This window comes from Physeter macrocephalus, chromosome 5 (assembly GCF_002837175.3).
Source record: "Physeter macrocephalus isolate SW-GA chromosome 5, ASM283717v5, whole genome shotgun sequence".
Classification (NCBI taxonomy): Eukaryota; Metazoa; Chordata; class Mammalia; order Artiodactyla; family Physeteridae; genus Physeter; species Physeter macrocephalus.
In genome coordinates, this window is record NC_041218.1 from 34,604,075 (window position 1) to 34,620,216 (window position 16,142).

Consider the following 16,142-nt stretch of genomic DNA (forward strand, 5'->3'; position numbering starts at 1 on the left):
GTGGGTGGTCTGCTCTGTGTGCTCCACCTGCCTCTTGACTCAAGCACCACTCTGCCACACAACTTCCAGGAGTTGTCACTAGCTCTTCTGTTCAGATGGGGCTGGACGGTACTTTTCACTGTGGGTGGGGCTATGACTCAGCACCTTTCCTGGGTGTGGACAAATGGGCTCTAGGGCTGATAAAACTCCTTTGAGGATCTGAATCAGTCAGATCTGTGCCCCCTCCGCCCCCGCCCAAGTTACCTGGTCAAAGTGTACCCCTGATTTGGTTCTGCAGACCAACGATGTCGCTGGTTGGGTTTACTACTCAGGCACTGAAGATATGAACTGTCTGCCAAGATCTGTGTGTTGATTGTTGCAAGCTCCTCCCTGCTTCTCTGTCACAGATTCCCAGTGGCTGGGCCCCATAGATTCCTCTGCAATTCCCATAGTGCGAGATCAAAGTAGGGGTTCCCACAGAGCAGCCCACAATGTTGAAGGAGATTGGTTGTCCGCCCTGGGTTCTCTTTTCCCTCTGGAGGAATCAGCGGCTCAGAGAAGACCTCTCTGCATAGTGTTGCACTGTCCTAGCGGAGGGTCAATGTGGTCAACGTGTAGCTGCTTCTCTCACCTTCTGATGCAGTCTGCCTTGATCTCTGAGGTTCACGGGGTATTTCAGCCTCACCCCCGTGCTCTAGGATTCTCTTAGTGGTGTCTTGTTTCTGAATAGATGCTAATTGTTCTTCTCATGATGGTGAGTGAATTCAGGAACTATGTATGTTGCCATCTTGGTGATGTCACTCTGATGCTTACATTTTTTGAAGTTTCTAGCACGAGGGCAGGGGCATTGCTCAGGATTTGGTGGCTGTTACCATATTTTGGTGTTTCTTTCTTCTATGCTTGTCCTCCTGTGACATCACGGAACATTTCATTAATTCAAAGACCCCAGAAATCATAGCTACCACAGAATAAATCTATGAGAGCATCCATAGATTTAGGATTTGGGGGTTGGAATTACGAGTAACTAGGTGATTAAAGCTCTCCAAGACAATCAGATATAAAGTCGAATAAGCATTTTATAGCATGGGTCTTTCCAAGATAAAATTCAAATTTGGACTCATGGCACACAGGACTCTTCCACACTTAACCCTTGCTACCCTACCCATACTTATCATTATATATCTGCATGGTACTCTGTTCTTCAGCCATATGGTTCACTAGTGATTTTCACAGCAGCCAGATTCTCCTTCCTTATATCCTTTCTTTAACAACTACTCATTCAATCTCCATTTATCTGGATAATTCTGACTGACTCTTCAAAATTCATCTCAGGTTTCTTCTTTCCCTGGGGGTATTATGTGTGGATTAGGTGCCTATTCTCTGAGTTTTCATAGTAACACCTATATCATGTGGAAAAAAATTGCTCTTATCATAGCATTTTTACAGCACATGCTGTATTTTAATTATTCCTTGTCTTGTTTTTCTTATCCTCTGTACTCTACAAGAACTCTACGTTTAAGGGAAGAGAAAAAAAGGAAGCAAATAATTATACTATTATGTAGAAAGGGCTATGGTATATGTAGAAGTGCAGAAGTGCTGTTCTGCTTCAGAAGTATGTCAAGTAGACTTAGAGGAAAATGGCTAGTGGGGCAATTTAGCCAAGTAAGATAGCATGAGCAAAGAATAGGAAACAGCATGAGGTGAGGAGTAAATGAGAGGCAGGTGATGACAAAAGGTCACACAGAGAAGCAGGTAATAGACAAATCACAGAAAGGCTGGTGCTCCATGTTAAGTAATTTCAAATCCTTGAAAGGCTTAAATGTAAGGGCTAGGGCGACATAATCAGATTTGACTTTAATATCACTCTGTCAACTATGTAGAAGAAGAAGCCTGGAGGGAGGGAGCGACCAGTGGGGAGGTTATTTCTATAATGCAGTGAGAGATGATGAGGCCTTATATTAGAACATGTTAGAATTGACGTATCTGTGAGACCACCACGTGGAGATGCTGGTGACAGCTAGTTATCCAAGTTTGTCTTGAGGAGGAATAATCTAGACTGGAGGAAGAGATTTAAGAGTTGTCAGCCTATGGGTAGTACTTGAAAATTTGAGGAAGAAAGCTCCTGAAGAACATGAAAACAATGAGGAGAGTAGGAAACCAAGGGTGGGATTGAGGAGATCACCCACATTTAAGGGGTGGTCAGAGGAAAAGGACTGTAAAGGTAAAGTAAAAAGATAACTAGTGTGGTGCCACTGAAGGAACCAGTTTAAAGAAGGAGGAAATGACCCACACACTCAAATGTAGTGGCTGAGTCTAGTAAAATAAGGACTGATAAATGTCTATTGAATTTATCAGTCAAGCAGCAAAGAAAATAGCAACAAAAGGAATTTCAGTAAGGTGGTGGGCAAGAACCATTCTACTTTGAATTCAGAGTTAACAGGAAGTAGAGAGATAGAACTCCTGGGGAGTTAAGGATGGTTGGGCAGAAAGATAATAGGGTAAAAGCATAGAGCGTCATAATGAAAATTGTTCAGTTGATCTGCCATAGGGGGTCTAGACCCCCTATGAGTGAGATATGATGAGATAATGAGTGAGATAATTGAATTTAAAATTTCAGAAATGGAGTGATATATACTAGAAGGTGATAGGACCCAGGCATGGCCTAGAGAATAGGTGAAGAGAAGGCTAAATTCAGATTTATGATTTTGAGAGTGGTGAGCTAAAATATTCAACTACAATTGAATTTATTTTTCATAGATTTCTGACAGCTGTTGCTACAGAGTTTTTTAGGTGCATATGTATTCATGGTCACTTGGTATTATTTTTCCTTTAACATTTGATCTTGAATTTTATATGGTCTAATATTAACATTGCTACTGTTGCTTTCCTTTTGGTCATTTTTGTGGTACACCTTTGCACTTTATTTTCCGCTTTCTCTATTGTTTTATTTTAAACGTGTCCCTTATAGACAAAATATTACAATACCTTTGAAAAATCCAATTTGAATGATAATTTCTTGAGCACTGTGTTAACTAATTTACATTCTTGTAATTACTTTACCATTAGGATTTAATACTTACCTTTTTTCATGGTTTTTTAATGACTATGCTTTCTGTTTCCTTATTTGCCATCTTTTTTTCTCTATCCTCTATTGGATAGGTTAAATTTCTCTCTCTCTCTTTTTGGTTACACCTAGCTTAAGACACATAGCTGTATTTCTTCTTTATCTATGTCATTGTTTAACAGTATCTGTGTCATACCCTTAAGTAAAAGTCTATCTGAATATGGTCTTCTCCTTCTTGTTCTCACCTATCTTTCTGAATTAATATTTTTAGAATGAATGCACACACACTCACACACAACATTCTTCTTAGACCACAAACATTTTACTGTTACTTCCTCATTTTTATATTTCGTATTGATTTCGTAGTTTTATTTATTATCTGACTATTGTACTTCCTGAAAGAGTGTTTTCTGAAGGTCTTTTTGCCCTAAACTTCTGAGTTTTTATGTCTAAGAAAAACTTTATTTCATGCACATACTTAAAGGATATTTTATTGGTTATAAATGTCTAGGTTCAAAATTCTTTACCTTTAACACTTCAAATGTTATCCCATTTTCTTGCACCCAGTGTTGTTGAAAAGCTTGATTCTTGGTCTTTTGTAGACCTTTACTTATAATCTTTTCCTTTGTCCTTGCGCCTCATTCTTTCCATACCTATTATTTCCATTTTTATTTTAGTCAAAATATTGTGTTCTTCCTTTGTATTTCATCATCTTCATTTATCACTTTGAGGACGCTTATTCTGCTGATTTGTAATTCTTCTTTTGTCTAATCTGTTCATTCTGTTTCATCTGATATAAAATGATGTGTTTGTTGTCTTTCTTAAAATAGCAACTGGATTCCAAGGTGATTAATTAGGAAGATTCCTGGAAGCTGTGAAGCAAAGTTTGAGGTTAGATTTTAAAGTCAATTTAGAATAATGGAAGACAGAGCAACTCCAACAAATTAGGGGAAAAGATAGTCAAGTAGGTGGATGACAGAAATGAGGGATAGAAGTGTTAAAGGCAAAAGTAGAGTCTCCAAGGAGGATGAACTTTGACATGTAGGAAAGAAGGGTTTCCTTCTAGAATAGAAGAAACCTGAGTATGTTTATAGGTAAGAGGAGAAAACGAGAGATGCAGGAGACTGAGTGATTTATGATGTAAGCTTCCAGAAAGAAAAGGGACAAATGTGTACTTTTTACTGAAACTATCAGAAATACTCCAAAGTAAACCATTTACCATGAATTGTGTTTAGCATCCTTCTTCCCTCAGGTTTTCTTCACATCTGTTCAATACAAATTTTTTGTCCATTTAATGGTGAAGTAGTAATAAGAAAAATGTCATGAAATTAAAATTTGAGTTTGGTAACAATCAAAAATATACTTGAAAACTTTTAGACAGTGGACTAACTAAAAGAAAGAAAACATGTATATTTATTTTCCTAGATCCTTTAGAGATCTCTCAGTGCACATGGAATAACATCTAAAGTCCAGAACAGGGCCTAGAGCCACACTCTGGAATATGGTACCCAATGGCCACGTGTGTGTGTGTGTGTGTGTGTGTGTGTGTGTGTGTTTAAATTTAATTTTAAATTAATTCAAATTCAATGCAAACTTTAAAAACTGAATGAAATGAAAAATTCAGTTCTTCAGAAACACTGGCTACATTTCAAGTGCTCATAGCCATATGTGTTTAGTTGCTACTGTATTGGACACTGCAGATATAGGACATTCCCATTGTTTCAGAAATTTCTGTTAGACACTACTGGTCCAGAGGGTTCTAAGATGTAAGTTCCTTACCTACTTTTCATCTTCAACTCAACCCTCTCTTGCTCTTGCACACTCTTTTCCATTCCCCTTGCCCCCCCCACTCTTTCTCAAACACTCTGAGGTTGTTTCTACATTAAGGTCTGTATTTTTGCTTTCTTTCAAGGACTACCCTTTCCTCATGTTATTCTTATCTCTGTTCAAATATCAGTAAATTCTTACCGGACCATTTTCTACAATAACAGTCATTCTCATCAAGCTCTATTCCTAACCTGCTTTAATTTCTTCATACCACAATTTGTTATTAAGCTGTTTATTGTCTGTTTCTTCAATAGTTAGAGCTCCACAAGGGCAGAGACTTTGTGCTGTTTGCTTTTATAGCTCCAGTACTAAAACAAGGTCTTGCAATAAATATTGCTCAATAAATATTTATTAAATTAATATATGAATAGTGTGCTGATTTTTTGGCATATCACCTTTGCAGGTATCTTAGTAGAAGTCTGTGAACATCTGATTCTCTAAGGTCCTCAGAAATCTTTCTTAGAACATAACATTAACAGAATAATAAAATATCTTTATATATCTCCCAGAGTTTACTTCTGGTTGTTTCTGCACATGTCATGGGAAATTCAGAGTACTACAGTTATATAAATTCCACATTCTTACTATCTTCAAGCCTACATCATACTTTAAAATTTCACTAAAGAGAATATAATGGGCGAGAGGAGAACCAGAGCTGTGGGGGGATAGAGAGAGAGAGAAAGAGAGAGAGAGAGGGAGGGAGAGGGAGGGAGAGAGGGAGGGAGGGAGATAGTATTTTTAAAATGTAAGCTTTAAAATCCCCTCCAGCTGAAGTACAGAAGGAAAGGAAGGCTATTTTAGAAAGGAGCTGAGAAAGAAAGTAAAAAGCTGATTTCAGTTAGGACTATAGAGTCAGATTTCCAGAATTTCAAATTCTGCGTTTGTCACTCATTAGCTGTAAACTCTGGAACAAGTTATCGAACTTCTTTTTCTTTCCTCATCTGTACAATGCAGATAATGATAGTATCTGCTTCATGTGGTTGTTGTGAAGATAAATGAGCTGATGTATCCAAAGCATGTAGAACAGCTCCTGCCACATTTCCTGCATTATCTGTGTTTGTTACTATTTAAGGTGTCCATGATTATTATTGTTGTTGATAGTATTGTAATTATTATTATTAGTGATCATCAGGGAAAGCTGGATAATACATTTCCATGTAGTTTCTATCCATGTGGACTAATTGGCTAAAGTTCGATCACTGATATTGGAATGTCCAACTATAAGATGCTACCAAAACATTTTAAAAGAAAAATAAAGTTTGTAGGAAGTCATCTCTCTACAAGCTAAGTATATGAGCTCTGGCTCAAGGTATTCATGATAACCACTCTATTTATGCAGATACTAATTTCCAAAGGACTAATCCAGGGTGATTTGCCCAGCCATCACCTGCCAGCTGGCATAAGCTAATGCAAGGAAAAGCAACACAGTTAAGAGTGTCAGGATTACTTCATTTTAAGTTCTAAAATATTCTGCGTTTTGATACACATATAATCTAAATATTCTAAAAAAACTTTTAAAGATTGCTAAAATTTTTCTCTCTGAATTCAGACTGATGTGCAACTTTTATCATTATGCACAATATTCTAAATGTATTATATTTTGCTAGATGGAGGACGGTATTGAGGATATAATCGGTATGGAATCAAGTTTTAAAGAGGAAGGAACAGACTCTCCTCTGCTAATGCAAAGAACAGTAAGTGTTTCCAGACCTGAGGAGGTCAATGAGATTAAAATCAATAATAGCATCTGATGATAAAACAAGAAATTTCATTTGATTAATAAGTGGTGTTTTCTTCTGTACTTTTGAAGCAGGTACAAGATAGACAGATATTAAAAAATATTTATTGGTGCAGAAAAAAGACACATAATTTTATTGAGGAAGATAATAGGACATGTACTATTCTATCTATCTGTCTATCTATCTATCTACTTACCTACCTAATCTCTATAAACACCATCTAATTATATATCTAGTCTGCTATAGCATCTTCTGTGACATCTTCAGATTTCTGTTTGAAGCACAACATATCATAATACCCTCATAAGTTCATGGCTAAATTTTAACTATTTTACCATGACTAACAGCTATCAGATTCAGAGGCTCTACACCTTATAGAGGAAAGAAAAAAATTATAACAACAAAAATATAACTTTACTTCTGAGCCAATAACCAAAGGTTAAAGATGAACTGAAGAAAGGTAGAAGAGCCTCACACTACTTTAAGGCATGTAGACAGACTTTTGTGTTGAAATCACAAATTCCTGGAATAATATGCAGTGAAGAGATATCTTATCTCCTATTTGATTACTGTTGCCTTCTCGTTGTTCATTTGTTAATCTCTAGAAATGAATCTGTAAAGGGTGTGCAACCTCTTTCTATACAGTTTGAAGGGTTGTTGTTGGTTGTTTGTGTTTTTAGACCTTTTAGAAAACATGAGAAAAAATATGAAAGATTGTGATTTAATTGTTATTTTAAACATTTCATTTAAAGAAAGTGAATTCTGACTAGATACTGTTCATCAGTAAATCAGTGGGCTAAGTTGTATTAATGTTAACAATGGACATTTTAAATTTAAAACTTTAAGAAAAAATTAGACAAAGCATCCCTCTTTTCTTTATTAATTCCCAAATAGATGACAAAAAGGATAATCATCTCTTTCCTCCTTTACTCTCGTACAAAGGACCTCCACTTTATAACAAGTCACTAATACCACTATTATCAGACAAAGATCAAATGAGGTTTAAAATCTAGGTTTTTTTTGAAGGTTTTTTTGGTGGGTTTTTTTGTTTGTTTTTTGCCTGTTTGTTTGTTCATTTTTTAGAATGAAGTGACAATTCTTCTACCTCTTCTCTCTTCAGATTTCAAGCAGCATATTTATAGGAAATCTAATTATCTAGATAAATATGTTATTAATGCTAAGTTTCCCCATCTAATTCCACAGCATGAGGTTACTATTTTCTTAACTAGTATTCAACTTCTGGGTTTGTGGAAATGATATTAATTTCCTGCAATCTTCTCTTCCTTGTATGTGGTACTTATTTCATTGAAATTGTATATTGAAACATTCTCTTTGTCAAATTATCTTACTTGTTTTGTAGAGGTTGCATAGATTGCTTATTCTGTGCAAACTGGTGACAATGACTATTGGGAATTTGCTTTTGATATACAGAATGTAAAAAATAGATACTACTGGCCTATTTGTACTTATATAAAGAAGTATCTGCTGTTGGCCAATCAACAGTCATTGATAAATCAAGATCAAGATATAAACCCAAGCAGTTCAATTGACTAAATATTTATTCAATAGTTATTATATGCAAAGCACAATACGTGCACTATAGGAAACTAAAAGTTGAGTGAGACACAATTCACATACCGAGAGGCCACATGATAGTGAGGCAGTGCAGTGAGGCACACCTGAGAGGCAGGGAGGGAAAGAATATGGATCTTGGTATTAACGCAAGTTGTCAGCTAGGTATCGTGCAAGTCACTTCTCTTTATTTCACTTTCTTCTTCTGCATTATGAGAATAATTGAAAATATTTATTGCCAAAGCTATTTTTATATTAAATCTTGGTAGATGGCATATATATATATATATATATATATATATATAATTTTTTTTAATGCTAGTCAGAGATTTGCCCTGGAGTTTGACTAAAGTAGAAACCATGCGAAATTGAGATATTTTTGGAATGCTTTAGGAAAAGATGATATTTGAGATATAGTTATAAAGGAAGGTTAAGATTTTAAGAGGTAGACATGAAGGCAACAAAGTATAACAAGTTAAGAGAACAACATAAGAAAAGGCAAGAAGTCGGAAAAAAAGAGAATGTATAAGAATAGCTGGTAGAACAGAGATAGGAAATTCTGAAGGATATTTATAGTTCATGTGGATAAAAATAAAGACCTGTTAGATTCAGAGGAATGCTTTGAGTAAGCATTTTAGCTAGTGAACTTTTGGTTGTAGATGATAGAACCTGGCTTATATGGGGCTTAAATATGAAAGGAATTTGTTGGCTCATGTCATCCATAAATTCCTAGGTAATATTGTATGTGAACATCCCTCCATAACTTTGCCTTTGTTCTGTACTGGCCTTATTCTCAGCTGTTGAGCAGACACTATCACAGCTTATTCCTAGCTATGCACACAATTCTTCCTTGCTAACCCAGTTTTTTTTCAGACATCCACTCCTTCACAAGGAAGAGGAAGTTTCTGATTAATTTAAGCCAACGCTGGTGGCCCCGTTTCCCTTGTCAAAGATTATTTTAAGAATGAGCTTGTGTTGCAATTCTGGCAGTTTGAGCAGGTTCCTGGGGTCTTCTAGAATTTACTTCAGTCTTTAAAGGAGACCCAAGAAAGAGAAGGTTTTGCCTCTCCATGATGTTGTAAGACAGTGTGACTTATGTAGTCATTTTATTGCCCAGAAGGTAAATAAACTGAGGAAAAACTAAAGAAACAAAGGGAGAGGAGAATCCAAGTGGAATGCAAAGAAATACTGCTTATATGCCCCTGGAGAATTCTTTACCTATGGATTTCACACATTAAGTAAGATTTTTTTCATTTATTTTATAAGCTAATTGTGTAAGGATTTTCTGATTGTCATAACCAAATGCATCCTGGTGGATACATTAAGTCAAGCTTAAAAACTTAAGAGGAGAGCTTCCTTTCCCGCTTTGTTCCAGTTAAATCTCTGGGCTAATTCCTTGTGGAGCAATTTCTGTCATATATCTATCTGTCAGCCAATTTTTCTGGGTCTTGGACCCACCCTAGAGCTGTGAATCAGGCAGCTCCACAAAACAAATTATCTAGGCTAAGAGTGAGAACCAGGAGAACAGGAGTTGTTACCAAAATAAATGTAAATGAATTCTAGAGAGGCTAAAACAACAGATGCCCATAATGGTAAGCTTCAAAAGTGAGGATATTTATCAATAATAATAATTTTTCTTAATGTCTCACCTACTATGTCACAGGCACGTTGCTGAGTATTTTACATATTTTCTCTAGTTCTCACACAAATTGCAAAGTCTTAGGGGCAATCTACTGATTGTGCTATTAGTCACTTTGGGGTTCTTTTGCTGTGACTTAAGCAGAAAACCTTGAGTGTAGATTTATCCCAGGACCACTGCGTATAGGCTTAATTAAAAATCATGTTCTAACTTCTGTTGGTGAAAAGCTTGGAAGCTGCTAAGGGGTAGCTTGGACCACTTGTGGTGGTCCTTCACATTTCCCCAGATTGAATGGAATAGTTCAAGGTTTTCACAGATCAATTTAGCCCAGGTATTTCTGACCCAGAAATGAATATTGAGTGATTAGTGACTAGACTCAGAATAATTAAGCAGAAGTTACCTCTCAATTTCTATTTGACCAAGAGATCTAGGCAACTGTCAATTAGTTCTTACTGCAACAATTTTGTGAATTGGACTGAAAAGAGCCAAAGTGCAAGAAACATTCAGTGAAATCAGCTGTGTTTTCATCAATACCTTAACCTCTCAGTTTCTCAGTCTCCTTGGTGTCAATGGTATTTTTCTCCTTCCTATCCAGCCATCCCTTCACATGATGCTATCCTAGATCTTGTTATTATGTATTTCTCTATCCTATAACATTTTTATTTCATACTTTTTGACCATTACATTCTGTTTTTCAGTGCACCTACTCTAATGTTCTTACTTCACCAATTGCTCAAGCTTGTGGAGACTCCAAATCAATTGACTTTACCACTGTTTTCAATAGCTATTATTTCTCACTCATGACATTTTTTTGATATAGAATATGTTTATTATACATAATCTAGGTATATTGAGTATAAAATAACTATCAGTGCAAATAATTACACACACACATTATTAGGGTTAAGTGTCAGGTTAGGGTTTTTGTGTCTCGAAGGCTTGTGTTGTGCAACTTCTTGGTCTGTTTTCCAGATCATCTCCATTCTCACATACAACTTTTGCAAATCAGTGTTTTCTTACATTCAGTCCACTGCCTCTTTCGTCATGCGTACGCTTTGCCTGTGCTGTTGAAAATCTTTTCAGTCAGCTGGAGCCCCAACTGGGTTTATTGTGCTTCTCTTTCCCTTGCTTGAGGACACCAATCCACAAACATGGTTCTAAGACTGAGGTCCAAGAACGCAGTGCCTATGGGTTTCTTCTAGGCCTAGCCTGGCTTCAGGTTTTACGTTGCAGTAGTCCATTTGGTGTGAGTTTCTTGTTGTATGTGGCACGAGAAAGGAATCCTTTGTGATGCTTGTGCATAGAGCAGTCCTGTTTCCCCAACACCATTCATCGCACAGGCTATCATGTCCCCATGGGAACTTCTCACATCCTTTGTCGGAGACGAATAGACACATAAGCGTGACTTTCTTTCTGGGCTCTCCTTTCTCCTCCATGGATCTATGTGGATGTCTTGTGTGCCTATACCATGATGTCTTGATGATGGCAGGTTGGCAAGCTAGTTGGAAATCAGGCGGTGTGGGAAGTCTGAAGTCTATGCTTCTGTCTGAAGAGCGTATTGACACTCTCTAGGTTCTTTTGTGTTTCCAGACGCATTCTGGAATTCTTGGTTGTACTTGTCTGAAAAAATACGTGGGTATTTTGAGAGGAACGCCATTGCATCTCTGGATTGCCTTGGGGATGTGGAATCATTTCCACAGGATGGACTTTTCCGATCCATGAGCACCACCTATCTTTCCGTGTGTGTATCGTTTTCATTTTCTTTCATTGATATGTCTCTCGTCCAGTTTTCTGAGTTACGGGTCTTGTAGGTCGTGGGTTAGATGGACTCCTACGTATTCTCTTTGTGTTGTTACCGTCATTATCCACAGGGTTCTCTTCTTCCTTCCTCATTCGGATAGTTTGTTGTGAGTGTACAGAAAGACAACCGATTTCTGTAGTGTCGATGAAGTTTCTACCCTGCAATCGAACTGAGTTTCCTGACGAGTTTTGTTCTGTTTTCTTTTGGGGGCGGAGGGGGTCACCTTCAGCATTCTCTGTGCAGAGAATCAGGTCCATTGGAGTCTTTCGTCTGCCGTTGGATACCTCTTCTTTCTCTTTTTTCCATGCCGTTAATATGGCGAGGATTTCCTCCACCTTGGAAAATGAAAGTGACCTGTGCAGAGTTGGGCGTATGCAATAACTGGCCCCCTTCTCCTTCCTCTGTCTCTATCTCTCTGAGACCTCCAGGAAGGGCAGGACAAGACCAGGGCTCCACAGAGCTCAGCTCGGTGAGCTGGATCGCTGTTCGTCTGCCCCTCCGTCCAGGGCGTAATTTGCTCTACCATTTGTGGCTGGGGGTGTGGTCGTGGGGGGTTGGGGGTCCCGTCAGCCTTTTCCCTCTTTGAACCAATCTTTTCTTCGTTATGTGTTGGCAAATTGCAGTCCACCAGACGGGTTGTCTCAGGCCAGCCTTTGGTTCGGGCCGAACACCAGCCTCTGGGGGTCACCCTGTGGTGCCCAGCATACAGCCCCAACCTTCTCACCTTTGTGCTCCAACTGGCTGTGCTCCGGGTCCTCCAGCTGACACTGGGGGAAGCTTGGCATGGTGCTCCAGGTCAGTGCCAGCTGTGCTGTGCTCTTTTCAAAGCCCGGGATTGGGTCCCGTGGACCTCTGGGCCCTGGTTCTGGAGAACCCTCCATGGCCACACTCACCCGGAGCCCACTCTGGCCCTCGTGGGCAGTGGGGGCAGGGGGAGGGTGGGCTTCCCCGGCCCCTCACTCATGTCATTTTGACAATTTCTTCCTTAACCTATTCTTGGTCAAGTACTATAACCATTCCTCTTGCGAACACTCTTAGCGTATACCCATTTTTCTTCATTTTATTCTCCTAACAAAAGCCCAACCCTGATTAAACTTATTTTTCATCTTACTCCACATCTTCACCTGAGTAGCTGAATGGATAAAATTTTACCACATTGCTCGTAGTACTCACCTCCAATACATCACCAAAATTTCATAGGGGCTTTCACTACTACCAGACAATACTACAGCTATTCCTTGGTGAAAATTCTCATTAATTAAGACAACATTATACTTTCTCTTCCCTTCTCAAATCTCCACCATTCCCTATCCATTCTCCATTTTCTAGCTGATTTCTCTTTCACAACATACTTCAGAGAGAAAATATATGCAATCAGATTAGAACTTACTTGTTAGCTTTGCATCACAAATTCTATAAGACCACCTGCATCTGTTTTGATTTTCTCTGCCATCCCTTCTGTTAGAATAGAATTGTCTCAGCTCATAATCTGAAGCCAGCCCAACTACTTGTGTCCTAGATCTCACAAATTCTTACCTTCTCAAGCACTTTCCCTCTCTAAATAGCAACTCCTCCTATATCATCAGGCTATTCTGATGTATTGAATTATAAATATCAGCATTACACTTGTCTTTACTAAGATTCCCCCAAAATAAAACCAAATCAAACAACTCCCTTTGAATGCAATTCCTCTCCAGCTACCACACCGTTTCCTGACTCCCTACCCCTCAAAATTCTCTCTGCTTCCATTTCCTTACCTCCCATTCTCTACTCTCCAATACAGCTGTTGCCCTTACAATTGTAAAAGAGCTCTTAAAACCAACCAATACCGAAGCCAGTAGTAAATTCTCCATTCTCACCAGGCTTGGTTTCTCTATGGCATTAGCCATAGTTGACCACTCCCTCCTTCTTGAAGTATTATCTGGGATTCTGTAGCACCATATTTTTTGGCTTTTCACCCACCTTACTGGTTCTTTCTCTTCTAATAGACATCTACATGCTAAAGTGCTCCCAGGCTTAGACTTCAGTCCTCTTTTCTCACATATCTATACATTCTGTTGGTGATCTCAACCATTCTCCAGCCTAGCTCTCCCCTAATGCTAGATTCGTATGTCTTACTGCTACCCTAACATCTTTTGTGCTTCCAAAAGACATCTCAAACCTAATCTGAGTGAAAAGAAGTTTTTGTCCCCCTCCTTATCCATCTAGAACCAACACCGTCCAAAAAAAGTAATTCTTCTTCTGTCTCTTACTTCCACACAACCACATTTATCAGTATGTCCTCCTACTCAACGTCCAAGATTTCCCGAATCTCACAGCTTATCAGCTCCTCTACTAAAACCCTTTTCCAGGCTATCATCATCTCTCACTTGAACTTCAGAACTAACCTCTCTGCTACTTCTTTCCCCCTTACAGCTGTTGATCACACAGCAGCCAGAATGATCTTCACAAATCAAAAATCAGATCCTGTTTCTGTGATTGCTGAGCATTCTATTAACTTCCTGAAATCCTCAGAATATAACCAGGACACTTTACCGTAATCAGCACTTCCCTTTAACTTTAGGCTCTGGTCTTGATAGCCTTCTTCCTACTCCTTGAATATGACAGGCATATTATCATTTTAAGACCATTGAATTTCCTTTTTTTAGGCTTGGAATGATTTTGTCCCAGATCTTTGCATGACTATCTCTTTATGCCTCAGATCTTTAGTCAATATCAACTTGTCAGAGAGGTCTTCCACAATCACCCTATTTGGAAGACCCCATCCCACACTTCCTAAATCAATATCTTACTTAATTCCCTGGGACACTTAGGGTTAGAGTTACAAAAATTATCTTGTTTTTTATCTTATTTACCTATTTATTGTGTGCTCCCTCCCTTAAAATGTAAACTCCTGGAATCTGGTGATCGTGTCTGTCTTGTTCACTGCTGTGTCCCTAAAGCCTAAAAGAGTGACCTGTTCATTATTTTATTCTCAGCACCCAGCACAAATGCCTAGCACATCATAGGTGCTTAGCAAATGCATATGAAATTAATACTTTAAAATTCACACAATATTTTTAAAAATTGTTCCCATTATACATTACCATTTAGGAAATTTTTTAATGGCTAAAATCAGCAGCAATAAGGATAACAACAATAATAATAGCTACTATGCCTTGGGTACTTGCTATGTGACAAGGATTGTGCAAAACACTTTTCATGAAAATTTAATCACCACAACAAACATATGAGATAGAGACTATTATTATGGATTATCATTTTACAAATGAGGAAAGAGGCTTAGAGAAGTTCAGTAATTCACTCAAGTTCATATAGTTAGTGAATGGCAGGAGAGGGGTTTGAATCCAATTCTGTATGACACCAAATGCAACAATCTTACCCACACTGCTATGCTAGCAGCCTCAGAAGGAAGCCATTTCATAGAATTGTAGAATCTTAGAATCTGAAGGGACCTTAGCCTGATCCGATCCTCTGTCACATTCCAGCCAATGGATTGTTTAGCCTCTGAGTTTAAATCTGTCTCCCTATAATTTCTACCCTTTAGTCTTAGTTTCACCTCTCCCTTTCAGAGATGTGGTTGTGCACAGTAACTCATTTCTTTTATCATAGATGGGTATTTTTCAATCAAGTGTCTGTAAATGCTGGTGGCATTTGACAATCTCAGTATACTGTTATAGTTCAAGACTATTTCAGAGACAAGGACTGAGTAAATATTAACAACACCCTGTGCTTGGTTAGAACTTGAAAGGACTGCATAACACCAACAAGCAAGCTTTTGTCAATCACAATCTAGAGCAGATTAGACTTAAAGTCCAAGGAAGAACCAAAGTTCACCTTAGAAGTTTCTGCACAGCTCTCCCAGTTATTGCTTGCAAGTGTAAGGAAAAGAAAATGATGAAGGAGAAAGAGAAAACCATTGCTATTGTGAAGGTTATAGACACTTCAAAGTTAAAACTGGTGAGCAAGTGCATTTTGGAATTCTTTCAATGTTTGGAGATGAAACCACCTTAAATACTGAATTTAAATTTTATAAACTAATAGTCAATAAAATAAGGTATGTAGCAGTTGAGCATTGAAAAGTGTAACATTTAATCTGCTGTACTGACAAGCTTGTTTACTTAACAAGATAGTTTTTAATGGTTTGGCTACAGTAAAAATATTTTTATAGTCTATTTAGTTAAAAAATTGTTAAAAATAATGTTATATTGTGACTTTTTTATCAAAAAGTGAAGGTTCTACTAATCATTTATTGCAGCATTTACATTTGGTACTAAACAGATTATATATATATAAAGTGTATGATGCAAAAGCATTTATTATGTTACCATTCTCTGTTTTATATTTTATCTTTTCTATTTGCTTTATGAACCAGCTGGTCAAGGACAGGAATCTCCCACTCCCACCCAACAGATTATTTTTATTCACTTATAATAGAACGAAAAAAAAATAACTCAGTGGGATTTCTCTTTTCAATGTTTATCATTCAAACCTCATAGCCCTGCTTCAGCAAATAAAATA

General features: G+C 37.8%; 1 protein-coding gene across 2 annotated transcripts in view; it reads left to right on the forward strand.

The window, feature by feature from the left end:
- TFEC (transcription factor EC) overlaps positions 1-16,142 on the forward strand; it is an 81,098-nt gene that overhangs the window by 42,237 nt on the left and 22,719 nt on the right. Inside the window, exon 3 of one of the 2 annotated variants that reach the window (XM_007129662.2) lies at positions 6,478-6,564. In XM_007129662.2, the coding sequence (XP_007129724.1) occupies positions 6,478-6,564 (87 nt within the window). Of the gene's footprint in view, positions 1-6,477; positions 6,565-15,515; positions 15,582-16,142 lie in introns of those variants that run through there. The other variant, XM_007129664.1, reaches the window with a different exon arrangement.